This window comes from Arachis hypogaea, chromosome 20 (assembly GCF_003086295.3).
Source record: "Arachis hypogaea cultivar Tifrunner chromosome 20, arahy.Tifrunner.gnm2.J5K5, whole genome shotgun sequence".
NCBI lineage: Eukaryota > Viridiplantae > Streptophyta > Magnoliopsida > Fabales > Fabaceae > Arachis > Arachis hypogaea.
The window spans coordinates 134,099,331-134,124,877 of record NC_092055.1 but is presented as its reverse complement, the minus strand read 5'-3'; the positions used below and the strand labels follow the sequence as shown (position 1 = coordinate 134,124,877).

At 37.3% G+C, this 25,547-nt stretch overlaps 1 protein-coding gene across 1 annotated transcript; it reads right to left on the bottom strand.

Annotated features, from left to right (window-relative positions):
* Nucleotides 1–3,065: 3,065 nt before the first annotated feature.
* On the bottom strand, nt 3,066–4,861 carry LOC140173012 (UDP-glycosyltransferase 73C6-like). The gene has a single exon (XM_072230782.1). It carries the CDS (start codon nt 4,615–4,617, stop codon nt 3,145–3,147), a length of 1,473 nt encoding a protein of 490 aa, XP_072086883.1. The 5' UTR covers nt 4,618–4,861; the 3' UTR covers nt 3,066–3,144.
* Between the last annotated feature and the right edge of the window lie 20,686 nt (nt 4,862–25,547).

The window sequence follows — 25,547 nt, the reverse complement described above, 5'->3', positions numbered from 1 at the left end:
TAGGTTCTCTTCTTGGCTCATGGGACCGAGAGGCTCCACCTCTCACAAAGCCCCCTCTCATGGGCGGCCAAACACGTTATAGTGAGGCAAAGATGGAAAGTGTACGGAGAGAAAATAAACTCTTCTCAATAGAAAAAGACAATAATTTAAGCCACTCTGGTTACTTCTTTGTTACTCATTTATGTATGTATATCTGAATGCACAAAGTGCAAGAAATTCCCATTGAATTTGACTGTCCAATTACTTATTTGAACGTTTCACTCTGTCTCCATGAGTCCATGACTCCATGTATATCCATTCCATCCTTCCTATCCTGAGAAATTCATTATCGTTGTTGAATTTAACTAGTTAGTGGAATACGGCCACACATATATAAGTTGTTTGTTAAAATTTTTATTTTTTATAAATAAATATAAAAATAGATGGATAGACAAGTTAATTCTTGGGTCTTGGATTCCAAACATACAAAGAAAAAAATTAAGCATACTAAAATAAAAGGTAAAAACTCCATTACATTAGCCACGCATAGAGATTAAACTCACATCTCAATTTTTTTTTAAAGAAAAGAAAAAAATATGATACTATATTCAAACAATCAAACTGTTGAGTTTAAAAAATAATTAATTTTTAATTATGATGATAAATATTTAGTTGAGTTAAAAAAATCTATGTTGTATTTAATGTGTATGCTAAGTCAGCAGGTTAAAAACAAGTCAATAAGAACTACAAATATGTATATCAATTTTCGTATTGTGAACAAGCATTGCAGACCAATTTTATTATGAACAAACAAAATAAATCGGATTTAGATTCTTTAAAGTTTGAATTTCACTTTAGAGAATAAAATGTGATCTCTCACCATTTATTTTATAGATGGGACCAAGAATAAATATGAAAGAAAAACTATTCAAAGGTAGAAAATCACACTTTACCCTTTAAAGTACAAATTTAAAATTTAGGAAATTTAAATTCAAACAAATCAGCTTCTATACACATAGACTACTAGACTAGCATTACATTTGGATATAGCACACATTTAAAAGAGTTTTTATCACATTAGATCAAAAGCAAAAGAAGTATCAGACCGTTCGAGTGAAAAATATCAAATCTTGGAGCGAAAGAATATTAGAGAGTGCTAATTTTACATAGTACAATTAAAGGACTATTAGTTAACATTTGAAATAAAGATTTAGATGAAGAAATAAAGATCGAGAGATAGAAACTAAAAGATAAAAATTAAATTAAATTATGTCTTAGAATCTTGAATAATACAAATTATTAAAATATCCTTAATAAAATCAAAACTCTATCCTTTTTTCTTTCTTTTTTCGTATCCGCCACTTTCTTTTTTGTTTCTCCTTTCTCTTTGACATAGCAGCGATATTTCTGTTTTTCCACGGCAATAATAGCAGCGACGACAATACCTACAACCATCATATTTAGGGGTGTGTATGGCTCGACCCGACTCGAAGACTTGGTCCGGTCCCGAATACTTTATGGGCTAATTTGATGTGATTTCATCGGGTATGGGTCTTAAAAGTAGACCCGGTCATTATTTCGGGTCGGGTCCGGGCCATAGCTCGGGTCACCCGAAATCGGCCCGGTGGCTCGATCATCATACACAATTAATATTTTGTGTTATTAGTGATGGATGATGGCTATTATTATGTGAAATTTAAGTATTGTAAACCATAATATTTTGTGTTATTAGTCATTATATATAAGACTATAAGTTAATGTTTTATGTTTAAAATGCATAAGACTTTAGACTAATGCATAATTTTGTGTTATTTGTATTGATTTAAATATTTGGTGTTATTAGGCAATATTAGTATTGATTATGGTTATACTTTAATTTTAGAGAAGAGTTACTTCTTATTATATTTTTCTAAGTGAATTTTACCATGTCAAATAATGGTTGGAGTCTTGGAAATTTGGATATTTTTACATGCTAACTTACAAGAAGGTATCAAGGTAATATAATGTTAACGGTCCGGTTTTCACCCGATTTTTATCCGGTATAATCGTGGTTCGAAAGTGTATAGGTTTCATCGGATCTAGGGTCGGGTTCGGGTCTAACAAATAGGCCCGATATATATTTCGGGTCGGGTCTAGGTCACATCAAACCCGGTTTCACCCGGCCCATGCACACCCCTAATCGTATCTATCATTATGTTTGTTACATTCTGTTCTATTGCATCATGTTTGTTGTCTTCATTGCATCGTGTTCTGTCGTTACAATTCTGTTCTATGCCGTGTCAATTCTGCGCCGTGCCGCCTCTATTCGGATCGTGCCCCCGTGTTCAGTCTGTCGTACCACTTCAGTTCCAGTTTCACATTGCCTCTATTATTCTTTTTTCTATTTATTTTGAAATTTTCTTGTGTTATGAGATTGTTGAATATGATTTTGATTGTTGTTGTTTTTAGTATTATTATTGTTGTTGGTGGTAGAATTTGGTATGATGTTATAAGATTGTTAATATTGTTGAATCTGATTTATGAGATACTGTTGTTATTGGTGGCAGAGGTATGGTGGTGGGATGAGAGGTGGAGTGAAGTTAGTGGTGAAGGATAGACTTAAAATATGAAATTTTGAATGAGAATATTTTAGAAATAAAATGTTATTACAGTTTTAGCCCCTATTCTAAAAAATTTTAATTTTCTATATTCTCACTTTTTAAAAATATTAAAGTGACTGAAATTTTGAGGACAGAAATTTTTAATATTTGACTACTAAATACAATATTAAGTATCAATTTTTCAGTCTCATTTCTAGTATCTCTTACCAAATGATACCTTATGGCTACCCATTTTTTAATTTTAAATTTTAAATTTTTTATTTACAAATTTGATCCATCCATTTGTCTTATCAAAAAACAAAAAAATTAGCCACCCACAAATCAGATCTCAAATTTGGATTTATCATTCCAGGAATCTCACCCTCAATTTTTAATTGAAATTTTGCCTAACCCCAAATATAAACCTCAGATTTAGTTTTTGCAATAAAAAAAAAAAAGTCACTTCGGTATTGAATTAAATCACTCCGCTTTTCCATGACTACAGACTACGGACAACACAACAATTTTCATTAAAAAATGAGCCTAGAACAAAATAATCATACACATGCAAACAGATATCGTGCCATTAGCTTTTGACAATTTGATTATGCAAAATATCTTGGATAAACATAGTCAAGTTACTATGAGAAGATCCACCTTCTTCTACAGATCTTTTAGCCATTTCAGCTAACTGTCTTACCCTTTCTCTTCTCTCTTCACAATTAGCATCATTCTCATCCATTAACTTCTCTATTCCTATTTTAATATCTTCTTTCTTAACCAATACACCAATCTCCTCTTCCTTCCTCCACACCATTGAACTCTCTGCACCAACTTTCACTCCAACTTTGAGTACTTTGACAACCAATTTTTCATTCAGAAACTGGTCTGCAAACAACGGCCACGTCAGCATTGGCACACCGGCGCAGATAGCTTCTAAGTTAGAGTTCCAGCCACAGTGTGTCAAGAACCCTCCAACAGAAGGATGTGATAGTATTAGTAGCTGAGGAGCCCAACCTCGAATTATAAGACTCTGATCTTTGATTCTTTCTTCAAACCCATCTTCCTTAATCCTTTTTTCTAGCGCTTCTAATTGACTCCCTTTCCTTATGACCCAAATGAAAGGTCTCTTTGATTCTTCTAAGGCTAAACCAATCTCAATCAACTGAGTTGCAGTTAGATTACATAAACTTCCAAGGCATACATAAATTACACTCTTAGGCTTTTGAGAATCAAGCCATTTTTGGTGCATCCACTCTTCAGTTGAAACCTTGTTGCCTCTTTGAGCCTTGTCCAAGTGATCCTTGTTGCTTAGTGACACCGGACCGACGCACCACACTTTATCCTTTCTAACCTTCTTGTACATTCTTTCATACTCAGGCTCCAATTCTTGGAAGGAATTCATGATTATTCCATAAGTGTCTGCTTCGGCCGCATGAATCTCTTGATAAAACTTGTTCCAGTTCTCGTCTGCTGGTCCTGGTACCTGCGCTTTGGTGACTTCAATTTCATCAGGTAAACCCGGTATAACAAAGTACTCTGTTTCATCCTTTATGCTCTCCTTCACATCACTGGTGCGCAAAGCTTCGTAACACATGAGACAGTAGCAACTCACTCCAACAAAAGAAATCCTTGGAATGTTGAACTTCTTAGCGATGTGGATTGTGTACGGTAGACTCATATCAGAGACTATGCAGCTTGGTGGGGGCGACAACTCTTCAAAGATTTTTTCTACAGGTTCCCTTAGAAGGCTTAGTGCATTGAATAAATTCAAGGCATTGCCTAGTGAATGAAGCATGTCAAGATTCTCACACCCTTCTGGCAAACCTGCCTCTTTATATGGAAACTGAAGCTGAATTAGTCGAATCTGGTAACCGGAATCGATGAAACGAGCAAAGGTTGATGTGAATCTTGCTGCGTTTTGTGTGGTTGTGATTACTGTGACAATAACATTGTTGCGCTGGAGCAATAACTTTGCTATGTCCATCATTGGAATCATGTGGCCTTGTGCCATGAATGGGAAGACAACGAAATGGAGCTGTGGTGTTTGGGAAGCCATTCTTGTTTTTTGGAAATGGTAATTTGGATTTAGTGCACTGAATAATTTCACTTGGACTTTAATATAAACTACATTCCTCTCTTGGTGATGTCAGTGCATACATCGGCCAGCTATATATCATTGTCTAATTTTTATTTTATTTATTTATTTGTTTTTGTGGGTGTCTCACATTTCTTGGATAAAAACTCACGTGCAGTTAACTTTATGTGAAGTTTATAACTAATAATTATTAGATGAAAATTTAATAAAATCAGTTAAATTATTTAACCACTCTCAACTATCAACTTTACCTAGAATTGACTACACTTGAAATTTCACATTTTAAGTATATCTATCTACTTAATATACGAGTTTTCCCCCGACTAATAAAAGTGAGGTGTTGATCTCTCGTGACTCCGTTTTCCCTCCAAAATGAACTTTTCTATTCTCTATTCTAAATTATTTTATACAAAATATCTTTATTATAATTATATTATAATAAATATTTAATGAATAATACATAATTATACTAATTTAAAAACATATCTTTATTATAATTATGTCAAATCAATATTTAATGCATTATTAAACTACTTATCAATTATCAATTAAAAATACTTTTAATCATTTTAATAATAATAATAGTAATAATAATAATAATATATGATAATGATAATTACACGTGATATCATTTATTAAAAAAATATAACATAAAAAATTATTTATTTAAAATATCATTTACTGTATATAATTCATAAAAAATATATTTTACTTTTATTATTGATTAGAAGATAACGTATTTATATTTTGATTAATTTCATTTATTATTATTATTATATTTAATTTACAGAAAGATAAATTAATAACCATATTATTATTTATCAATATATTAATATTGATAATGATTACATACAAATTATTTAATATTTAATATTTTTATATTATTTATTTTTATATATTTTGATATATTTATAAATATTTTTTATTATTTTTATATGCTATATGTTTACTCCCACTATTTAAAATTTCTGGATCCGTCACTACTTTTGAGTGTGTTTCTTAATTTATTTTTTATAATTCATTTAATACAATTTATTACAGTAAATTAATTATATCAACTAATTGATTTGATTAGATATTTAAATATCACACGATTTATTATAATTCATATCAATCAAAGGATTGTAATTTATTATATCAATTATTTTAATTCATTAATTTATAAGGTACATAATAGCATAGATAATTTGTTACTTATAATGATTAAATTTAGGAACTTTTTATTTTAGCATAAATAGAGAACGATTATTTTTTAATCAAGCATAAATAGAGAACTTTTAATTTTCATTTTCCCTCCAAAATGAACTTTTCTATTCTCTATTCTAAATTATTTTATAAAAAATATATTTATTATAATTATATTATAATTAATATTTAATGAATAATACATAATTATACTAATTTATGAACATATCTTTATTTTTAGAAAGTACTATTTTTATGTAATTAAAGCACTCTTCTCTCTTCTAAAATTATTTTTAGAAAAATATCTTTATTATAATTATATTACAATTAGCATTTAATGAATAATGCATGATTATACTAAGGTTTAATTACTCTGCAGGTCCCTATAGTTTTACCGAATTTTCAATTAGATCTCTATACTTTTTTTCTTTTCAATTAAGTCCCTAGGGGTATACAAGTAATTTCACAATTCACTAACATTTTTTTAACGTTTAACGTTAACAAGGACTAAATTGAAAAAAAAAAATTAATGTATAGGGACCCAATTGAAAAGAAAAAAAGTATAAGGACCTAATTGAAAATTCGGTGAAACTATAGGGACCTGCAGAGTAATTAAACCTTATACTAATTTAGAAAAATATCTTTATTTTTAGAAAGTACTATTCTCATGTAATAAAAGCACTATTCTCTCTTCTAAAATTATTTTTAGAAAAATATCTTTATTATAATTATATTACAATTAGCATTTAATGAATAATGCATGATTATACTAATTTAAAAAAATATCTTTATTATAATTATATAAAATAATCTATTTAATATACTAAAATTAGATTTTTCCCTAGCTAATGAAAGTAAGGTGTCAATTTCTCATGAATTTATTTTCTTTTCAAAATAAAGGCACTATTCTCTCTTCTAAATTTATTTTAAAAATATCTTTATTAGAATTATATTACAATTAGCATTTAATGAATAATGCATAATTATACTGATTTAATAAATATCTTAATTATAATTATATAAAAAGTTAAACATAAATTTATAATTCTAATTGCTGTAAATATGATACTAACGTTCATAGTGGTAAATTGATATTGTAATAATTAATTTCTATAATTATTTTTGTACTACTAAAGGCTATATATATAGTGTTTCTTTGTGGTTAGTGAGTCTAAATCTAAGAATCAAAGCATTTTTTTCTAATCTGTTATTCTTTTTTGATTGGGCAATTATTTCTAAGGAGCTTTGTAGGTCAAGTTCAAGTCACATCCCCTCTAAGTTTTCTACGTTTGTCCAAAAATATTCGAAGTGGAGCAAATAATGAGATTGAATTTCCTCAATTTAGGTTCAATTTTGAAAAATTCGTGCCAACCTTAAAGATGCAATTCAAAGATTGGTACTATATTTAAAAATTTTTTTTCTCTTAAGCTTTTTGTATTAAAAATAATTTTATAATATATTGTATTTTTTTCAGAAACTACCGGTCTTTTGGTGCATTAATGCAATGCCATTGAAGAAAATAAAAGTCAATTTAATTTGACAATTTTAACAAGAAGATAGTCTAAATTTGTACCGATTCTAAGTATTCGATCTTATGATGTTATTTTGGTTGGTTGTTACGAGAATGACTCTAATCTATGCGTATCTAAGGATTAGAATAGATTAAATATTATTTAAATAATTTAGTTCTAACATTGGTAGTTGATTAAATTAGTTTTAGAGAAATTTAAATTATTGTCTCAATTTATATATTATGACTATTCTTTATGGATATGTTATTTTTAAACTTTTTAATATGATTTTTTTAAGTTTGTTTTCTTTTTTGATATATGTATCACTTTTTTTTGTATTTCAGATTGGTAATGTAATTATTAAGAGAAATGTAATTCATCAATAAATTAGAATGATTAAAAGTTTTATTAAGATTAACTAACATCTGTTTTGGACACAAGATTGATTAATTAAAATTAAGGCGTGAAAAAGAAAAAAGAGTCACAATACGTAGTTTTGCTTTCTTGCTAATATATAAAAATATGTGAAAGAAAAAAAATTAAAATATCACTATTTAAAAAAATTGTTAATCATACATATAAAAAGGGATTAGAGAATATACATGGATATAAAAAATAAAAAATTATTAATCGATTGTAGAATAAAAAATAATCATATATATATATATATTTAGAATTATTTAACAAAATTAATATATATGTATAGATAAATAAAAAAATTATTATAATTTATAAAAATTACACATACGATGATATTAATAATAAAGAATAAAAAAATTATTGAATGATTGTAGACTCAAAAAAATTAATTATGATAAAAAATTAGTTAATATATACGATTTAAACTACATAAAGAAGTATTTAGAATTATTTAAAACAATAAAGATATTCTAAAAATAAAAAAAATTATTAACTAAACAATTGATATATATACATATAAATAAATACGAAAATTAGTATAATTTATGAATATTATTACGCATATGATGGTATTAATGGAATAACAAAATCAGTATAATTATTGTAGGCTAAAAAAATATTTATGATCAAGAAATCAAAAAATAATTAATATATGTGACTTAGTATATGTGTACTTAAATAAGAAAAGATTTAAAATTATTTAAACAAAATAAATAAATATATCCTATGAATAAAAAATCATTGACTAATCGATTAATATATACTGGTAGTATAAATAAAAAAACCATTAAATAAAAAAGAAATAGTATGTTTTTAATTTTGGGAATAAAACGTAAATAATTATAATATAATAATTTGTTTAATTATTAATATTTATAATTATTATTTTAAATCATAAATTTAGAGAAAAAAATGTAGATTAACAAAAACGATTAATAACTATATTAGAGTTGATACACATAACACTAGATTAAGAAAAAATAAACCTAATTACTACGATTTAAATTAATTTTAATAAAATAATTTAAAATTATAATTTCAAACTTATCACGTACATAGTACGAATTATTGAACAATGTATTATCATGTATTGAACAATGTATTATCATGTACATGGCACATATTATTAAAGAATTTCTCATGTGTTTTTTCTTTTCCAAAATAAAATACTATTTTTACTTATAATTATTATTCTTTATCAACTCTTTCATTTAAACACTAATATTATTTATTAATTTTTTTTATTTTTATTCCTCACATTTATTAAAAATTCCTTTTCAATAATTTAGATATTAATTGTTGTTATTTAATTAACTTATTTTAGGAATTTAATTATTAAAATTTTAGGTATTAATTATACCTCAATTACGGTATTAAGACTTTGAACATAATTTCAATTTAATTTTGGACAATATCAAAACCAAATATATATATATATATATATATATATATATATATGATATTTTAGGTATTAATTATTATTATCTATTAATTTATTTTAGGTTTTTAATTATTAAAATATTAGATATTAATTATATTTTGTTTACCATGTTAAGTCTTTAGACATAATTTCAATTTAATTTTAGACAATGTAAGAAGCAAATATATATAATATTAAATTAGAATAGTAGATTTTAATTTTACATAAAATAATATAATAGATATAAAGTATAAATAAATTTACTTGACAAATATAATTATTCATAGTGTGATATTTTATTACGATAACATATCTTTGTGCATTGACTCCCTATATAGCAGTAATATATATATATATAGTTTGTTATTTTTTCATTACATGACATATTTATTATTATATTTTAAATTTAGAATTTTTTTGATCTAACATTGCAGTGAAAGAATAGCAAGCAAAAAAAAATGAAAAAAAATATGGAAACATTCTAAATATGATTACCGGTAATCTTTTTTTCTTTAGTTTTTAAATATATTATTTATTTTATTTATTTAGAGTAATAACTAAATTTATTATAACTATAGCAAAATTATTTTTAAACTATTAGTATTATTAGTAAATTTTTTTTCATGTTTATTATTTAAAAAATTTATAATTTTCACATAGCCTTTCTTCTATTTTTTTCTATACCTAATGACTATTGACTACGATTCTATTAATAGTATCACATATAGTAGATTATACGAAGAGAAAGTATGAAAAATAAAGACAAGAATTATAAGGCTATAAAAAGTTCCATTCAAGTTTGACAAGAGTAAGACGGTTTACATAGAAATAGTTCTAATAAATGATAAGATTAATTGATTCATTTACTAAATTTTTTCAAGTAATGCTAAGTTCAATTTATAAATAGAGTTTAATTTTGATACAATGACAGTGTAAAGCGTTTACATAGTCGTGCAATCACATCCGTTCTTTTGGATAACCATTCACGCGGTCAATGTGAAATGTACACGTGTAAAACTACTTTACACTGTCAGTACATCAAAATTAAATTCTTATAAATATTTGTAGTTCATATTTTAAGTTAATTTTATAAGTACACCATTTCACAAGTCAAAGACAATTCTTTTTAATAGCTTTGTAAATACTAATAGCTTTTATATTTAATTCATTTTGCGATATGATAAAATTTATTGTTCAATCAAGTCAAAGACAATTCTTTTTAATAGCTTTGTAAATGCTAATAGCTTTTATATTTAATTTGTTTTGCAATATAATAAAATTCATTGTTCAATAAAGAATTATTTGACAAAAATATTTGAGAATGAATTGGTAGAAAGAAAAGTCTATGTCTTCTCAAATTTTGAGATCGAGAAATCAAGCGGAATATATCTTCTGACTGTACACACGTGCAAAATATCTTTTAAGATGGAGTCAGGTATAGTACATTTGGTCGATGATCGTAAAATTCTGGATAATCATTTTAATTTGCTTGCTCATACTGATATATTGAAACAAACAAATGAACGATTCTACTTATTTGGTACGTAATTAATTTATATTAACCCACACAAAATTATTTTCCTTTTGATTTTAAGTTTGACCAAAAAATTGTATAATAGCATCATTTTATCAATAACAAAAATTTTAATAGTTTATTTATGAAAATATTTGAAATTGTATTGTGACTTTTTTTAAAGGTATATCCTTTTATTAATATATTATTGTTAGTTTTATCGTTTAATATAAAATAAATCAGTAAATTCTTTTTATTTTATACACGTTCGAAGTTATAATTTCTTATATTATTCACTCATTTGTCCTTAATTTGGTACTTTTAATTCATTTTTTTTAATTAGATGTTAATAGATTCTTGACTAGAAAAGAAAAACTCATATCATGGTCAAAAATAGAGAGAAGTGACCAGTACATTGTGATTGATCTTCATGAGTTGCAGTATGTAAAATTTTAATATGAATATTTTTTTAGGTTATAATTATGTGTTGTGGTGCAAATTTTTTTTTCTTTATATATTACTACTTACTCCCTTAATTCTCGCTTTCATTCAAAAATGAGAAAAAAATAAGATGTATACTATGAGATCAATTTACAATCCAATTACTTGATCATCTATGTGATCACCAAGCAACCAAATACATAATTTATTCTCTAATTTATAAAATTTAACAAAGGCATTGGTAAACATATTGGTTTCGCATTTATTTATGTTATATTTATAATTATATTATATCTATTTTTATCAATATATATTTTTTTTAAAATATCGTTAGTGTTAGCACATTGTGTATTAAATAAATTAAATGATAGAAGAAATACGTAACTATTTTCTTTTTCAGTCAAGATTAAGTAAAATACTGTAATTTAGACTTGCAATATCAACGTATTAATAGTAAAATGAAGAAAAAAATGTAATATTATATCAAAAATTTTTTTTAAATCATAATTGTAATTTATGATTGAAATCATAATTTAAATATTTTAAACGGGATAATTTTATTTAGAGAATTCATAATTCAAACATAATTTTTATACACTTAATAGCTACATTCGAGTTAATATATTTAATACTATATTTAAAAAAAACACGAACAATACACATCATATTATTTATTTATTAATTAAATTATTACAATTCAAATTAATTTTAATAAAATAATTTAAAATTATAATTTCAGTTTTTATGATGTGCATGGCACGGGTTATTACACTTGTAGGAAGTTAAAAATCAGTTATCACTGTATTGTAGTAATTGTTCATTTCTGTGCGCCTGTTAGCGCACAACCTATATACATCATGTGTCTTCCTCACAAATTATTTGTACGTTTCAATTTGTTTCTCTGTCCGTGACCTTAACCACTTGGTGAAATGCCGCCAAGCATAAAGTCATACAGATGTTATCTTCATCCTAGAATATATTAACTTAGCGAAATGTTTTTTTATTATACTCTATGTTCATTTGAATTGTTTGAATTATTTTTATATATGTTAGAAACAAGAGAGAAATATGAGAAAAGTGTTTCTGTGTATTATTCAAATTGATCAAAAGTACAATGTATAAGGGGTATATATAAGTGCCAGAAGAATCAAAGTAATAAAGGTATAAAATTCTACAATTAATATACAGATATGTCATATAAATATAAACGATACTAATTGATCTAAAATGATTCTAATGATTCTCTAACATCCCCCCTCAAACTCAAGTGGGAGCTAAGGATATCATCTTGAGTTTGGATAACAAAGTCCGGAAACGAGTCGGGTGATGAGCTTTCGTGAAGATATCAGCAGTCTGATCTAGTGTACCAACAGCAATCAGACGAACAGCATCAATAAGGATATGTTGCCGAACAAAATGACAATCAATATCAATGTGTTTGGTGCATTCATGAAAGACATCATTATGGACAATCTGAATAGCACTGCGGTTGTCACAAAAAACATCAGTAGGGGATGACTGAGGAGCATCCAAATCTTCGAGAAGCCAACGAATGGAGATAACCTCAACAGTGGTGTCAGCGAGGGCACGGTACTCAGCTTCTGTACTTGATCGAGCAGTGAACGTTTGCTTCTTAGCACGCCAAGAAATGAGAGCGCCAAGAAACAAACAGTAACCAGTAGTAGAACGACGATCAGTGGGATCACCAGCCCAATCAGCATCGGAGTACGCCTGAAGGCACAAAGAGGAATGGGCAGAAAAATAAAGGCCATGAAATAGAGTACCTTTGATGTAGCGAAGAATGCGAAGAACTGCCGCATAGTGAGTAGTCCGAGGAGATGACAAGAACTGGCTAAGTACATGAACTGGATAGGCGATGTCTGGTCGAGTGACAGTTAAGTAGACGAGTCCTCCAACTAGCTGTCGATAGAGAGTAGGATTTTCCAAAACAGTGCCATCCATAGGAGTAAATCGAACATTAGGCTCCAGAGGAGTAGACTCAGTGCGACTATTCGTAATTCCGGCTCGAGCAAGGAGATCTGAAGCATATTTAGCCTGAGAGAGATAGATGCCATCATCGGTGGATATGACTTCTAGACCAAGAAAATAGTTGAGAGAACCAAGATCTTTCATCTCAAAAGTACGCTGAAGGGATGCCTTGAGATCAGAAATACCATCAACATCATCTCCAGTAATGATCATGTCATCAACATACAGAAGCAGAAGAACGACTCCACGTTCACTTTTACGAATAAAGAGAGCATGCTCATGAAGACTGCAAGTGAAACCAGGTAGTGCTGAACTTGTCAAACCATTCACGAGGAGCTTGCTTAAGCCCATAGAGTGCCTTGCGAAGGAGACAAACTTTGCCAGAGAGACAAGGATAACCCGAAGGGGGTTTCATATAGACCTGCTGTTTCAAATCTCCATTAAGAAATGCATTCTTCACATCCATCTGACTGAGAGACCATTTTTTGACCGCAGCAATGGCAAGAAGAGCTCGAACAGATGTGAGATGAGCAATAGGAGCAAAAGTCTCTTCATAATCAATACCATACTCTTGCGTACAACCCTGAACAACCAATCATGCCTTATAACGGTCAATAGAACCATCAGAGCGAGTCTTGATCTTGTATACCCATCTGCTGCCTACAACTTCATGAGCAGAAGGAGGATCAACCAAATCCCAAGTGTGTGCCTTTTCAAGTGCCTGTATTTCTTCCTGCATTGCTTGTTGCCAATGTGGATTTGTGGAGGCTTCTCTGAATGACTTAGGTTCATGTTGATGAAGGATAGTAGAAAAACAATGATAATCAAGAAGATGAGGAGGTGGATTCCTTACCCTAGAAGAACGAGCAGAAGGAGAAGGCATGACAGCAGAAGCAGGATCATCGTCCGGTCTGGAATCATTGGGAGATGGAGAAGGCGGAAGAACAGGAGGCTGTGGAGGGTCACTCGAGATAGAATCTGTAAAATCATCACTAGGAAAAAGATCAACATTGGGGTTAGTAAACAAAGGTGACTGAGTAGTAGGAATTGACTCAAAGGATGAGAACCGAGAAAACATGTGATGCTCCCAGAAGACAACATGACGAGATATACGGACATGTTTAGAGAGAGGATCCCAACAACGATAACCCTTGTGTTCAGTGCCATAACCAAGGAAACAACACATATGAGCCCGAGGTTCAAGTTTACTATGTTCATGAGGCTGAAGAAGAACAAAACATACACAACCGAAAACTCGAAGAGAACTATAATCTGGAGAGGTATGATAAAGATGCTCAAAGAGAGTAACATTACCAAGAACAGAAGAAGGGAGTCTATTGATAACATGGACAGCAGTAAGAACAGCTTCACCCCAAGTACGCTCAGGACACGAAGAAGAAAGGAGCATTGCACGGACGGAGTCAAGAATGTGACGGTGTTTGCGTTCAGCTCTACCATTTTGTTGAGACGTACCAGGACAAGAAAACTCAGACAAAGTACCCTGTTCTGCAAGAAAGGTTAAGAGTTTGGAATCACGGTATTCCATAGCATTATCACGTCTGAAAACCTTAATAACCTTGGAAAACTGAGTTTTAATCATAGTAGCAAAGTTGATATAGATCTGAGGTAACTCATGGCGATTAGTCATCAAATAAACCCAAGTAAAACGGGAATAATCATCAATGAAAATGTCAAAGTATCGAGCTCCGCCCATAGAGGCAGTGGGAGCGGGGCCCCAAACATCAGAGTGAATGAGATCAAAAGAAGAGCAAGCAAGAGATGAATTATTGTGAAAAGATAAAGCAGGTTGTTTGGCAGTTTGGCAAGAAATGCAATCAAAAGATTCATTTGGAACCTGACCTAAAACACCCTGAGACACAAGAGGACGCAGTTTTCTTAAGGAGATGTGGGCAAGACGTTGATGCCATAAGTGAAGGGTAGAAGGAGAAGAAGCAGCACAGATATTTGGTACAGGAGGAATATGAAGATTCTCGAGTTCAAACAACCTTCCGACCTTATTATTAACAACAACAACAACAACAACAACAACAACAACAATAATAATAATAATAATAATAATAATAATAATAATAATAATAATAATAACTTAAATTAGAGGGAATATTTCGTGGGCTAATTTGTTGTGGACTAAAAGTACCCTATGGTGATTTTTGTGACGTGATTTTGATGATTCCATTGTTAATATTTTTTACTAAGAAAAAAAAAAGTATTAGTTTGGCCTTTTTAATCTTTTATTCATTTTTTCTTCTAAGATTTGAAGTAAATATCTTTGATTATGTGATTAAAAGAAGATACTATCTTAACTAATTCTGCATTAATTATTATTACACATTTTATTTTTAAATTGTAACATAAATATAAAAAAATGTTAAACAAGTTAATTTTTATATTCCAAACACATACACACAAAAAAATAACTCTCTTACATTAGCCATGTATAAAGATTAAAGTAGTGTGATTACGAGTATAAGTACGGGTACGGCGAGTTCGAACGAAAAATCTTTGAAAAATCTTGTTCTTTGAAGTGTTAAAAAAAGCAAAATCTAATGGTGACAAAATTCTACTGAATGCTGAAAAGGAAACTTACATAGAAGAAAAGAATGCAAAGATGGATTTGAAAGATCAGTCTAATCCTGTGATGGTAGAACCACAAAATTCTAATGCCGTCAAAGAGGTGATAACAAAAAATTGTTCCTACAAGGACAGTTTGATATTAGGAAGTGCGGATGTGAATCTATCTTCGGAGGAGATCGTTCACTTAGTGACAAAAGACTATATTCTAGACGAGGTGAGAGAAAGTGAAAACAAGAAAGTGGTTCCCTTCAATCCTGTTACGGATTCGGCCCACCATCCCGGATCCAAGACCGAACCCAACACCGGTTCCCCGGGTCCGACCCGTTCCCCACTTCTAGAAGGCCCGAAAACGGCACTCTCAGGTTCCTAACCGACTTTCGAATTCAAACGTCTCCCTTATCTTAGCCAAATAAGATAAGATAAGATATTCTCCATCACCTATAAATAGAGGACCTAGGTCCCTCCAGGTATTCATTCATTCCACACACTTTCTACCTCTCAGATCCATTCTGACTTGAGCGTCGGAGTGTCTTTGCAGGTACCTCCCCCCATCGCCCCAGTCAAGTGATCCGGCATCCGCCTCGACCCGCAGGTTCCCGATCCATCTCTCAACCCGTACCAGAGACATCTTGTACATTGGCGCCGTCTGTGGGGACCCTGCGCCAACCGGGCCCGATGGGGGACGTCCTAGAGGAAACCCCCTCAAGCCAGGATGACTCTCAACCAATTAACCCAACCCCCGAGCACCGTGAAGTCACAAACCAAGCGAGAATAGCGAGTACGGTCCAAAACGCGAACAATTACGACGTCACGGACGGACGACATCCTGAGAAAGCCAGCGACAAAGCAGCGCAGATCATCCAGGATCTCTGCCTCCGGGTTCAGGAACTCGAAGGCAGGATAACCAATAAAGGAAAACACAACAACGAGCACGGAAGCCATGCAACCTCCAGATCAAGATCTCGCCGCGGTAGATCGCCAACCCGACGACACGACAGAAGAGACGGTCGCAGTTCATCACGCGATCACAGACACGAGAAATCGCCAGAACGACGATACAACAAGAAACATAACCGCAGCGCCTCTCGAGATCTGAGTTATCAACACTACTCAGACGAAGATCGGAGGGACCGAAACACCAAACGCACGAGAAACGACCATATAATAATGGGCGCTACACCCTTTACAGAAAGAATCCTAAGAGCAAAACTCCCCAAAGGCTTCGACAAACCTACCGATATGAAGTACGATGGAACTAAGGATCCCCAAGAACACCTAACGGCTTTCGAAGCCAGAATGAACCTAGAGGGAGCGGCCGACGCGGTCCGATGCAGAGCCTTCCCGGTGACCCTCGCAGGGCCAGCGATCAAATGGTTCAACGCCCTCCCAAACGGATCCATAACCAGTTTCCACGATATCACACGAAAATTCATGGCCCAGTTCACTACGAGGATCACTAAAGCCAAACACCCCATCAGCTTGCTCGGGGTCACACAAAAACAAGACGAATCCACAAGAAAATACCTCGACCGCTTCAACGACGAATGCCTAACGGTCGACGGACTCACAGATTCCGTCGCAAGCCTTTGCCTGACCAACGGACTAATGAACGAAGATTTTCGCAAACACCTCACCACCAGACCGGTATGGACCATGCACGAGATCCAGAACGTCGCCAAAGACTACATCAACGACGAAGAAGTCAGCCAAGTCGTCGCGGCCAACAAACGGCAGCACGGCAACAACCAACGCGGCAATTCAGCTCCTCACCATAACGCAACACCCAAAGAGAATCAACGGGACCACCCGAGGCCGACCAACCGGACACCGAGAATAGGCAAATTCTCCAATTACACACCCCTAACTGCACCAATTACCGAGATATACCACCAAATAGCGGATCGAGGCATCATTCCGAAAGCACGACAACTCAAGGAAAGGACAGGAGGCAACAAAACCCTCTACTGCGAATACCACCGAGGCTACGGTCACAAAACACAGGATTGTTTCGACCTTAAAGACGCCCTTGAACAAGCCATACGAGACGGAAAACTCCCAGAATTTACCAAAATCATCAGAGAACCGAGACGCGCGGAGAGAGACAGGTCACCGGAGAGAGAAGGACGTAACCCGAGAACCCAAAAGCGACCCCCAAGAGAAAGTCCAGAAGAAGACCCGACCATCATAGTAAACGTCATCACGGGCAAAGATGCACCATGCAAGTCAAAATCCAAGATAAAAAAAGACCTCCAGGTAATGGCCGTCAGAAACCAAGCCCCAACTCCCGTGTCCAACAAAGCAATAACCTTCCTACCCGAGGACTGCCAGCACGGCACCGCAGCCGAAGACGCACCCTTCGTGATCTCGGTGAAAATCGGAACCGGACTAGTCCGAAGAATACTAGTAGACACCGGCGCAGACTCCAACATCCTCTTTCGAGGGGCCTTCGACAAGCTTGGACTCCGCGACGAAAATCTCCAAACGCACCGCAACGGTGTCACGGGACTCGGGGACAACTTCCTCAAACCGGAAGGCTCCATCACACTCCCCCTCACCATAGGAACCGGTGACAAGAGGAGGACGCTCATAGCCGAATTCGTGGTCCTAAAAGACTCCACTGCCTACAACGTCATCCTCGGAAGAAAGACGATCAATGACTTTTCGGCCATCATCTTTACCAAGTACCTCCTTATGAAGTTCGTAGCGGAGGACGACTCCATCGGGACCATCCACGGAGATCGGGAAATCACGGCAGAATGCGACAACACCAGCCTGGCTTTACGGAAAAAATCCCGCGACGCAGCCGGGATATTCCTAGCCGACCTAGACGCCCGACAAGACGGCCAACCTAGACCCGAACCGGAAGGCGACATGGAGAAACTGCAAATAGGACAAACCAAGGACGAGTACACCTTCATCAACAGGAACCTCCCCTATGACCTAAAAGAAGACCTTTCCCAATTTTTAAAACAAAACAGAGACCTGTTCGCTTTCACGCCAGCCGACATGCCGGGGATAGATCCCGACTTCATGTCCCACCGGCTAGCCGTGAATCCCAAAGCCAAACCCGTAGCACAAAGAAGAAGAAAAATGTCAGCAGACCGAGCGGCCGAAGTCAAGAGACAAGTACAAGCCCTACTCGAAGCAAACTTCATCCGAGAACTTCCCTACACGACCTGGTTGGCAAACGTTGTACTTGTAAAGAAATCCAACGGGAAATGGCGAATGTGCGTCGACTATACGGACCTCAACAAAGCCTGCCCAAAAGATGCCTTTCCCCTGCCAAACATCGACGGACTAGTGGACTCCGCATCCGGACATCGATACCTCAGCTTTATGGACGCATACTCCGGCTACAATCAGATACCCATGCACCGACCCGACGAGGAAAAAACGGCGTTCATCACCTCCGACGGCACGTACTGCTACACAGTCATGCCCTTCGGTTTGAAAAACGCCGGAGCAACGTACCAACGGCTCGTCAACAAAATATTCCAGAACCTATCCGGAACAAAACTAGAAGTCTACATAGACGACATGCTCGCCAAAACTGACTCCGACGAACAACTCATCAGCGACCTCAAGGTCGTAATGGACACCCTAAGAAGACACCAAATGCGACTCAACCCAACAAAGTGCGCCTTCGGAATGGAGGCAGGGAAGTTCCTCGGCTTCATGATTACACAACGCGGAGTTGAAGCCAACCCGGAGAAATGTCGCGCCGTTCTCGAGATGACGAGCCCAAAAAACCTACGCGACGTTCAGAAGCTCACCGGTCGACTGACAGCCTTATCTCGCTTTCTCGGAGCGTTAGCCCAAAAAGCAATCCCCTTCTTCAAACTAATGAAGAAAGGAGCCCCCTTCATGTGGAAAGAAGAGTGCGAAGCGGCATTCCAACACTTCAAGAAAACCCTGGCGGAACCACCAACTCTCGCCAAACCCCAAACAGGGGAAACCCTGTACTTATACCTCTCCATAACGGAAGAAACACTCGCGGCGGCACTCATCCAAGAAAACAAGAAAAAGGAGAAAAAACCTATATACTTCACAAGCAAAGTCCTACAAGACGCAGAAACCCGCTACTCGCGCCTAGAAAAACTAGCCTTTGCCCTCCTCACGGCGTCCCGACGCCTGCGACAATATTTCCAAGCCCACCCCGTAACGGTTCGAACCGACCAAGCAGTCAAACAGGTACTACAGAAGCCCGACCTAGCGGGTAGAATGCTAGCATGGTCCGTCGAACTATCCCAATTCGACATCAAGTTCGAACCCCGATACGCAATCAAAGCACAGGCCATGGCCGACTTCATCGCCGAGATGACCCCAGGAAACACCCCTCCCGAGTCATGGAAACTACACGTCGACGGCTCCTCGAACGTCACTTCCGGAGGCGCTGGAGTCATTCTGGAAAGCCAAAACGGCGTCGTGATCGAACAATCGGTCCGATACGATTTCCCGGTCTCAAACAACCAAGCAGAATACGAGGCCCTCCTGGCAGGCCTAACCCTAGCCTGCGAAGTCGGGGCAAAAGTCCTGGAAATCAACACGGATTCGCAAGTAGTCAGTTCCCAAATCAACGGAGACTACCAAACGCGAGATCCCCTACTACAACAATACCTCGCCAAGGTCAACAAACTAAAAGAAGAATTCGACCAGGTAACCATACAGCACGTCCCCAGGGAAAGAAACGCCAGAGCCGACCTCCTCTCTAAACTTGCTAGCACCAAACCAGGACACGGCAATAAATCGCTAATTCAGGAGGTCGTCAAAACGCCGTCTGTATCCCTAACAGCCGACACCCACCTGACACACTCCCACCACAAGTCCTGGACCTACCCCATCCTACAGTACCTCCTCGACAGAACACTTCCCGAAGACCCTAAAGAGGGAAAACGAATAAAAAGGGAGGCCGCCGGTTATACGGTCGTCGCAGGACAACTATACAAACGTGGATTCTCGCAACCCCTGCTCAAATGCGTCGAACCCGGGAGCACGGAATACATACTACGCGAAATCCATGAAGGCTGCTGCGGCCACCATGTCGGAGGTAAAACCCTTGCCCAAAAAGTCATCCGCGCCGGCTACTTCTGGCCCACGATCATCCGGGACTCCATGCAACTAGTGAAAAACTGCGATAAATGTCAAAGGCACGCCAACATCCACCAAGCCGCCCCACATCAGCTCAGCATCATATCGGCAGAACGGCCATTCGGCACCTGGGGGATCGACCTTGTCGGACCTTTTCCCACGGCACCAGGCCAACTCCGATATCTCATCGTCGCCATAGACTATTTCACCAAATGGATCGAGGCCGAGCCGCTAGCCTCTATCACGGCGACCCAATGTCGAAAATTCCTTTGGCGACAAATCATCACCCGATTCGGGATCCCCGAGATCGTCATCTCGGACAACGGAACCCAGTTCGCCGACACAAAATTCAAGGAATTCCTAAGCGGACTACGCATATCCCACCGCTTTAGCTCGGTAGAACACCCCCAAACAAACAGGCAAGTGGAATCAGCAAACAAAATAATAGTCAAAGGCCTTAAGAAACGACTCGACGAAGCCAAAGGGCTATGGGCAGACGAACTCGGATCGGTCTTATGGTCGTACCGCACGACCCCCCAGACAGCTACCGGGGAAACCCCCTTTCGATTAACCTACGGCACGGAAGCTATCATCCCAGTTGAAATCGGCGACCCAAGCCCGCGAAGAACAATCGGAGGCAACGACGAAGAAGCAGAACGAGACCTCACTGACAAAATAAGAAGCGTAGCCCATCTCAGAGAGCTAGCCCTAAAACAAAGAATCAGCCTAAGATACAACCACGGAGTCATTCAGCGAGAGTTCGCAACAGACGACCTCGTCCTACGACGAAACGACATCGGTCCCCCAACCCCGGGAGAAGGGAAACTCACCCCTAACTGGGAGGGACCATACAGAATCAAAGCCGCAATCGGGAAAGGAGCGTACAAGCTCGAACGGCTTAACGGTAACGAAGTCCCAAGAACGTGGAACGCCGCCAACTTACGGCGATACTACTCCTAAAACCAACCCAGGTCTCCATCCCCCCCTCCCCCGTTTTCTTCTACGCTTTCGCTTTACTTATTTGCAAATTTACATTTACATTTCAAAACTACGCCTATGTATCAAACTCGGGTACTCTTTCCCGCCAACAACGGAGGGTTTTAACGAGGCCCACCCATCAATAAAATCACATTACAAAGCTATCCCTAAATTCCTTATTTTTTCACACAATGTCCCAAATACGGAACAAAAAACACGGCCACAACTGGAGGACCGATCACCCTCCGGGCCCAACCCACGGATATCCATATAAACCCGACCACACGACGGTCCACTCATCCCAAATATGGGAAGAAGATTAATTAAACGGAATAGCTTTAAAACGGAACATACGAAAAGAGCCCGAACGGCTCAAAAAGTTGTTAAAACAAAATCCAAAAGCTACGGAGTCACGGTTAGACGGCCCACGGCCAAACCAAAAGTATCCAAAAAACAAGTAAGTCTAGAAGAGCGGGAGAACAAAAATTACAAAGATAAAGCTACTCGAGGTCGACTATCCGGCCATCACGAACGGTCTTGAATGCTCCCATCACGGACACATCCACTCCCGGAGCAAGCACCAGGGCCTGCGCCTTCATCGTCTCCTCGGTAGCAGCAATTGCATCCTTAGCATCGGCCAGCAACTCCGCCTTCTCCCTCTTCAATGCAGCAACCTCGGCATTCAAAGCCTCCGTCTCACCAAGAAGTACGGCAGCCCGGGAACCCGCATCGGAAGCCTTGCGCCGCTCCTCGCCCAGCTGAGAAAGGAGTGAAGTCTCAACCTCGGAAAGCTGGAGAATCTCCGCCCCGGCTTCCTCAGAAGACTTCACCGCCTTCCCCCTCGCAATCTCGGCAGCCTCGAGCTCCTCCTTCAACTTTGCCACCTTAGCCTGAGATTGGCGAAGTTTCTTGTCCAATAAACCGACCTGAGCCATCACGGGCTCAGCCTTCCGAACAACAACAGCAGAGCGAAGGAGAGCACGGTACACTAACTTGGCCTGGAACGAGACATCACAGCCATCAAAATAAGGCTCCGTACCAGGCATCAAATGCTGATCAATAAAACCCGGGGCATCAAAACAACGATCCATCACACTTGGCACCAAACCCTCCTCAAAGGTCTCGCTGCTCGGGTCCTCGGGCCTCTTTCTCTTCCGAGAAGCCTCAGCAGCCGACACTACCACAACCTCAGGAGAGTTCACAGGGCCAGGGGAAACTTGAACCTCAGCCCGTGAAGCCGAGGAAATCACCTCCTGGGAAGCCGGTTGAGATTCCACGGCAGGATTGGAGACAGGGGTAGAAGGAGACGAGGATCCCTCCTCCCGACCCATCGCCGCCTTCAACCTAGCCAGAGAAGTCAGCCCACCAGCCATCTCAACTGAAAGAAATAAAAAATAACAAGTTACAAAAAGGCAAGAATAGAACATATGAAATCGGGAAAAGAAAAGGCACACACCGATATACGCCCGACAAGCCTCGGGATCCCCCATAACGTCCCGAGGGTTCAACGGACGCTCACCAAACAAATGCCACAAAACGTTGGCAACGTCCTTATCCTCCTGGGACAAGCCATCGTAGGTGAATTTAGTTAGAACCGACGGGCCAGCCTGGAAATTCCAGTATGTCGGAAACCGACGAACGCCCTCCGGCGACAGCCAGAATGGATGGTGTCCCTGGACAGGACGCACCTTAAAATACTCCCATTTAAAACCATGAAAAGAATCTTCAAATAAGCCAAAAATACGGCGATGAGGCTGAGCCCGGAAAGACATATACCCCTTCTTATGCTTCCCCTCCTTAGTCGGGAGAGTGCATAAGAAAAGAAAAAGAAAAACAGGAACGGAAGCCGGAAGGTCGAGATACCGGCACACCAACTCAAACGACCGCACAGCAGCCCAGCTGTTCGGGTGAAGTTGAGACGGCGCCACGGAACACCGACTCAACAGATCCTGAACAAACGGCGAGAAGGGGAGTCGCACGCCAAGCCGAGTGAACATCGACTCGTAAACCCACATCCAATCCAGAACGGTGGGAGAATGCAGATTCAAGTAACAAACACGCTCGTCAGCATCCGGGAGGACGAGCTCATACCGCCCCTCCTCATCACCACCGCCACAGATGGCCCCCTGATCACGGAGCCGTTGAAGGTCGCCCTCCGTCATCCGCGACGGAACGCCCCATACATCACTAGTCACCCAACCATAACGATTGGGAACGCCCCGGGAAGGGGCTACCGGAGCTCCCACACCCTCATTCCTCCGCCGTTGCATACCTAAAACAGGGAGGAGCACCACCGTCAGCCTACTAACCCTAGACAGAAGCAAGACAGAAACCTACACACCGCTACCAAACCAACACGGCGGTACGCCGCCATCACCGAATGAACACGGCGGTGCTCAACCCCTCCAAAAGCGGGGAAAAACTACCCCCCCCAAAAAGAAACTAATTCAACGCAAAACTAAAAACAGGCAGAACAATGCATGGCAAAAGATAGAGCAGCATTCACAAAATAACAGGAAAGAATAAGCGAAACGTGCTGACCTGGAAATGCAGAAAGAACACTTGAGAAAGCTCGAAAAGCAGAAGCAGCAAGCAAAAACCAAAAAACGAAAAACCACAGAGAAAGGAGGAGACTTTCTGTTCAGATAGAAATTCTTCAGAAGAGAATGGAAAAAGGAAAAAGAAAGGGAAACGAGCGAGGGAACTGAAATAAAAATCCAAAACGGTTTCAAAGAGAAGGATGAAAAGACACAACTGCCCCTAGGCGCAGGTAAAGCTAGTAGGGGCAGAAGAGGGAAAACACCCCTTCACATTTAATGACCCTCCCTCGAAAAAAGAAGCTAATAAAGCCTCGAAGAACGCAACAGACACGGCAGAATCGGAGGAGTCACGTCAAACCAAAAAACGGTCAGACGAGCCTCCAAGAGAAACAGGAGCCGAGGCACCGATCTCCCTCCAAAAACATCGCGCCTTTTCAGCGACGGACTGACCTTGTTCGCTCCCCCGCTGCAGGGGCAACTGTTACGGATCCGGCCCACCATCCCGGATCCAAGACCGAACCCAACACCGGTTCCCCGGGTCCGACCCGTTCCCCACTTCTAGAAGGCCCGAAAACGGCACTCTTAGGTTCCTAACCGACTTTCGAATTCAAACGTTTCCCTTATCTTAGCCAAATAAGATAAGATAAGATATTCTCCATCACCTATAAATAGAGGACCCAGGTCCCTCCAGGTATTCATTCATTCCACACACTTTCTACCTCTCAGATCCATTCTGACTTGAGCGTCGGAGTGTCTTTGCAGGTACCTCCCCCCATCGTCCCAGTCAAGTGATCCGACATCCGCCTCGACCCGCAGGTTCCCGATCCATCTCTCAACCCGTACCAGAGACATCTTGTACAAATCCAAAATCAATTGTGGAGGAATCGTTAAAAGAATATGACTCTTGATGTAGGCTATGAGAATTCTCGCTAATTATCAAGTTGCTTAGTAAAAGCTTAAATTTTCGTGCTATGGATTTTTGGGTGCAAAGGATATGGTTAAAAAAGGTGAAGTGAAGGTCTTTGATTTAATAGAGGATTTCTTGTTGGCCTGCTTTTTTGATGAGGAAGACTATCGACATGCTCTATTTGACGGGCTTTTGACCACTATTTGATGGTACAAAGATGGCACTCACTTTTCAATCCAAGTGAGTATGATTTTCAACAAATTGCTGTATGGGTAAGGATTCAGAGCTTCTAGTAAAACTTTAT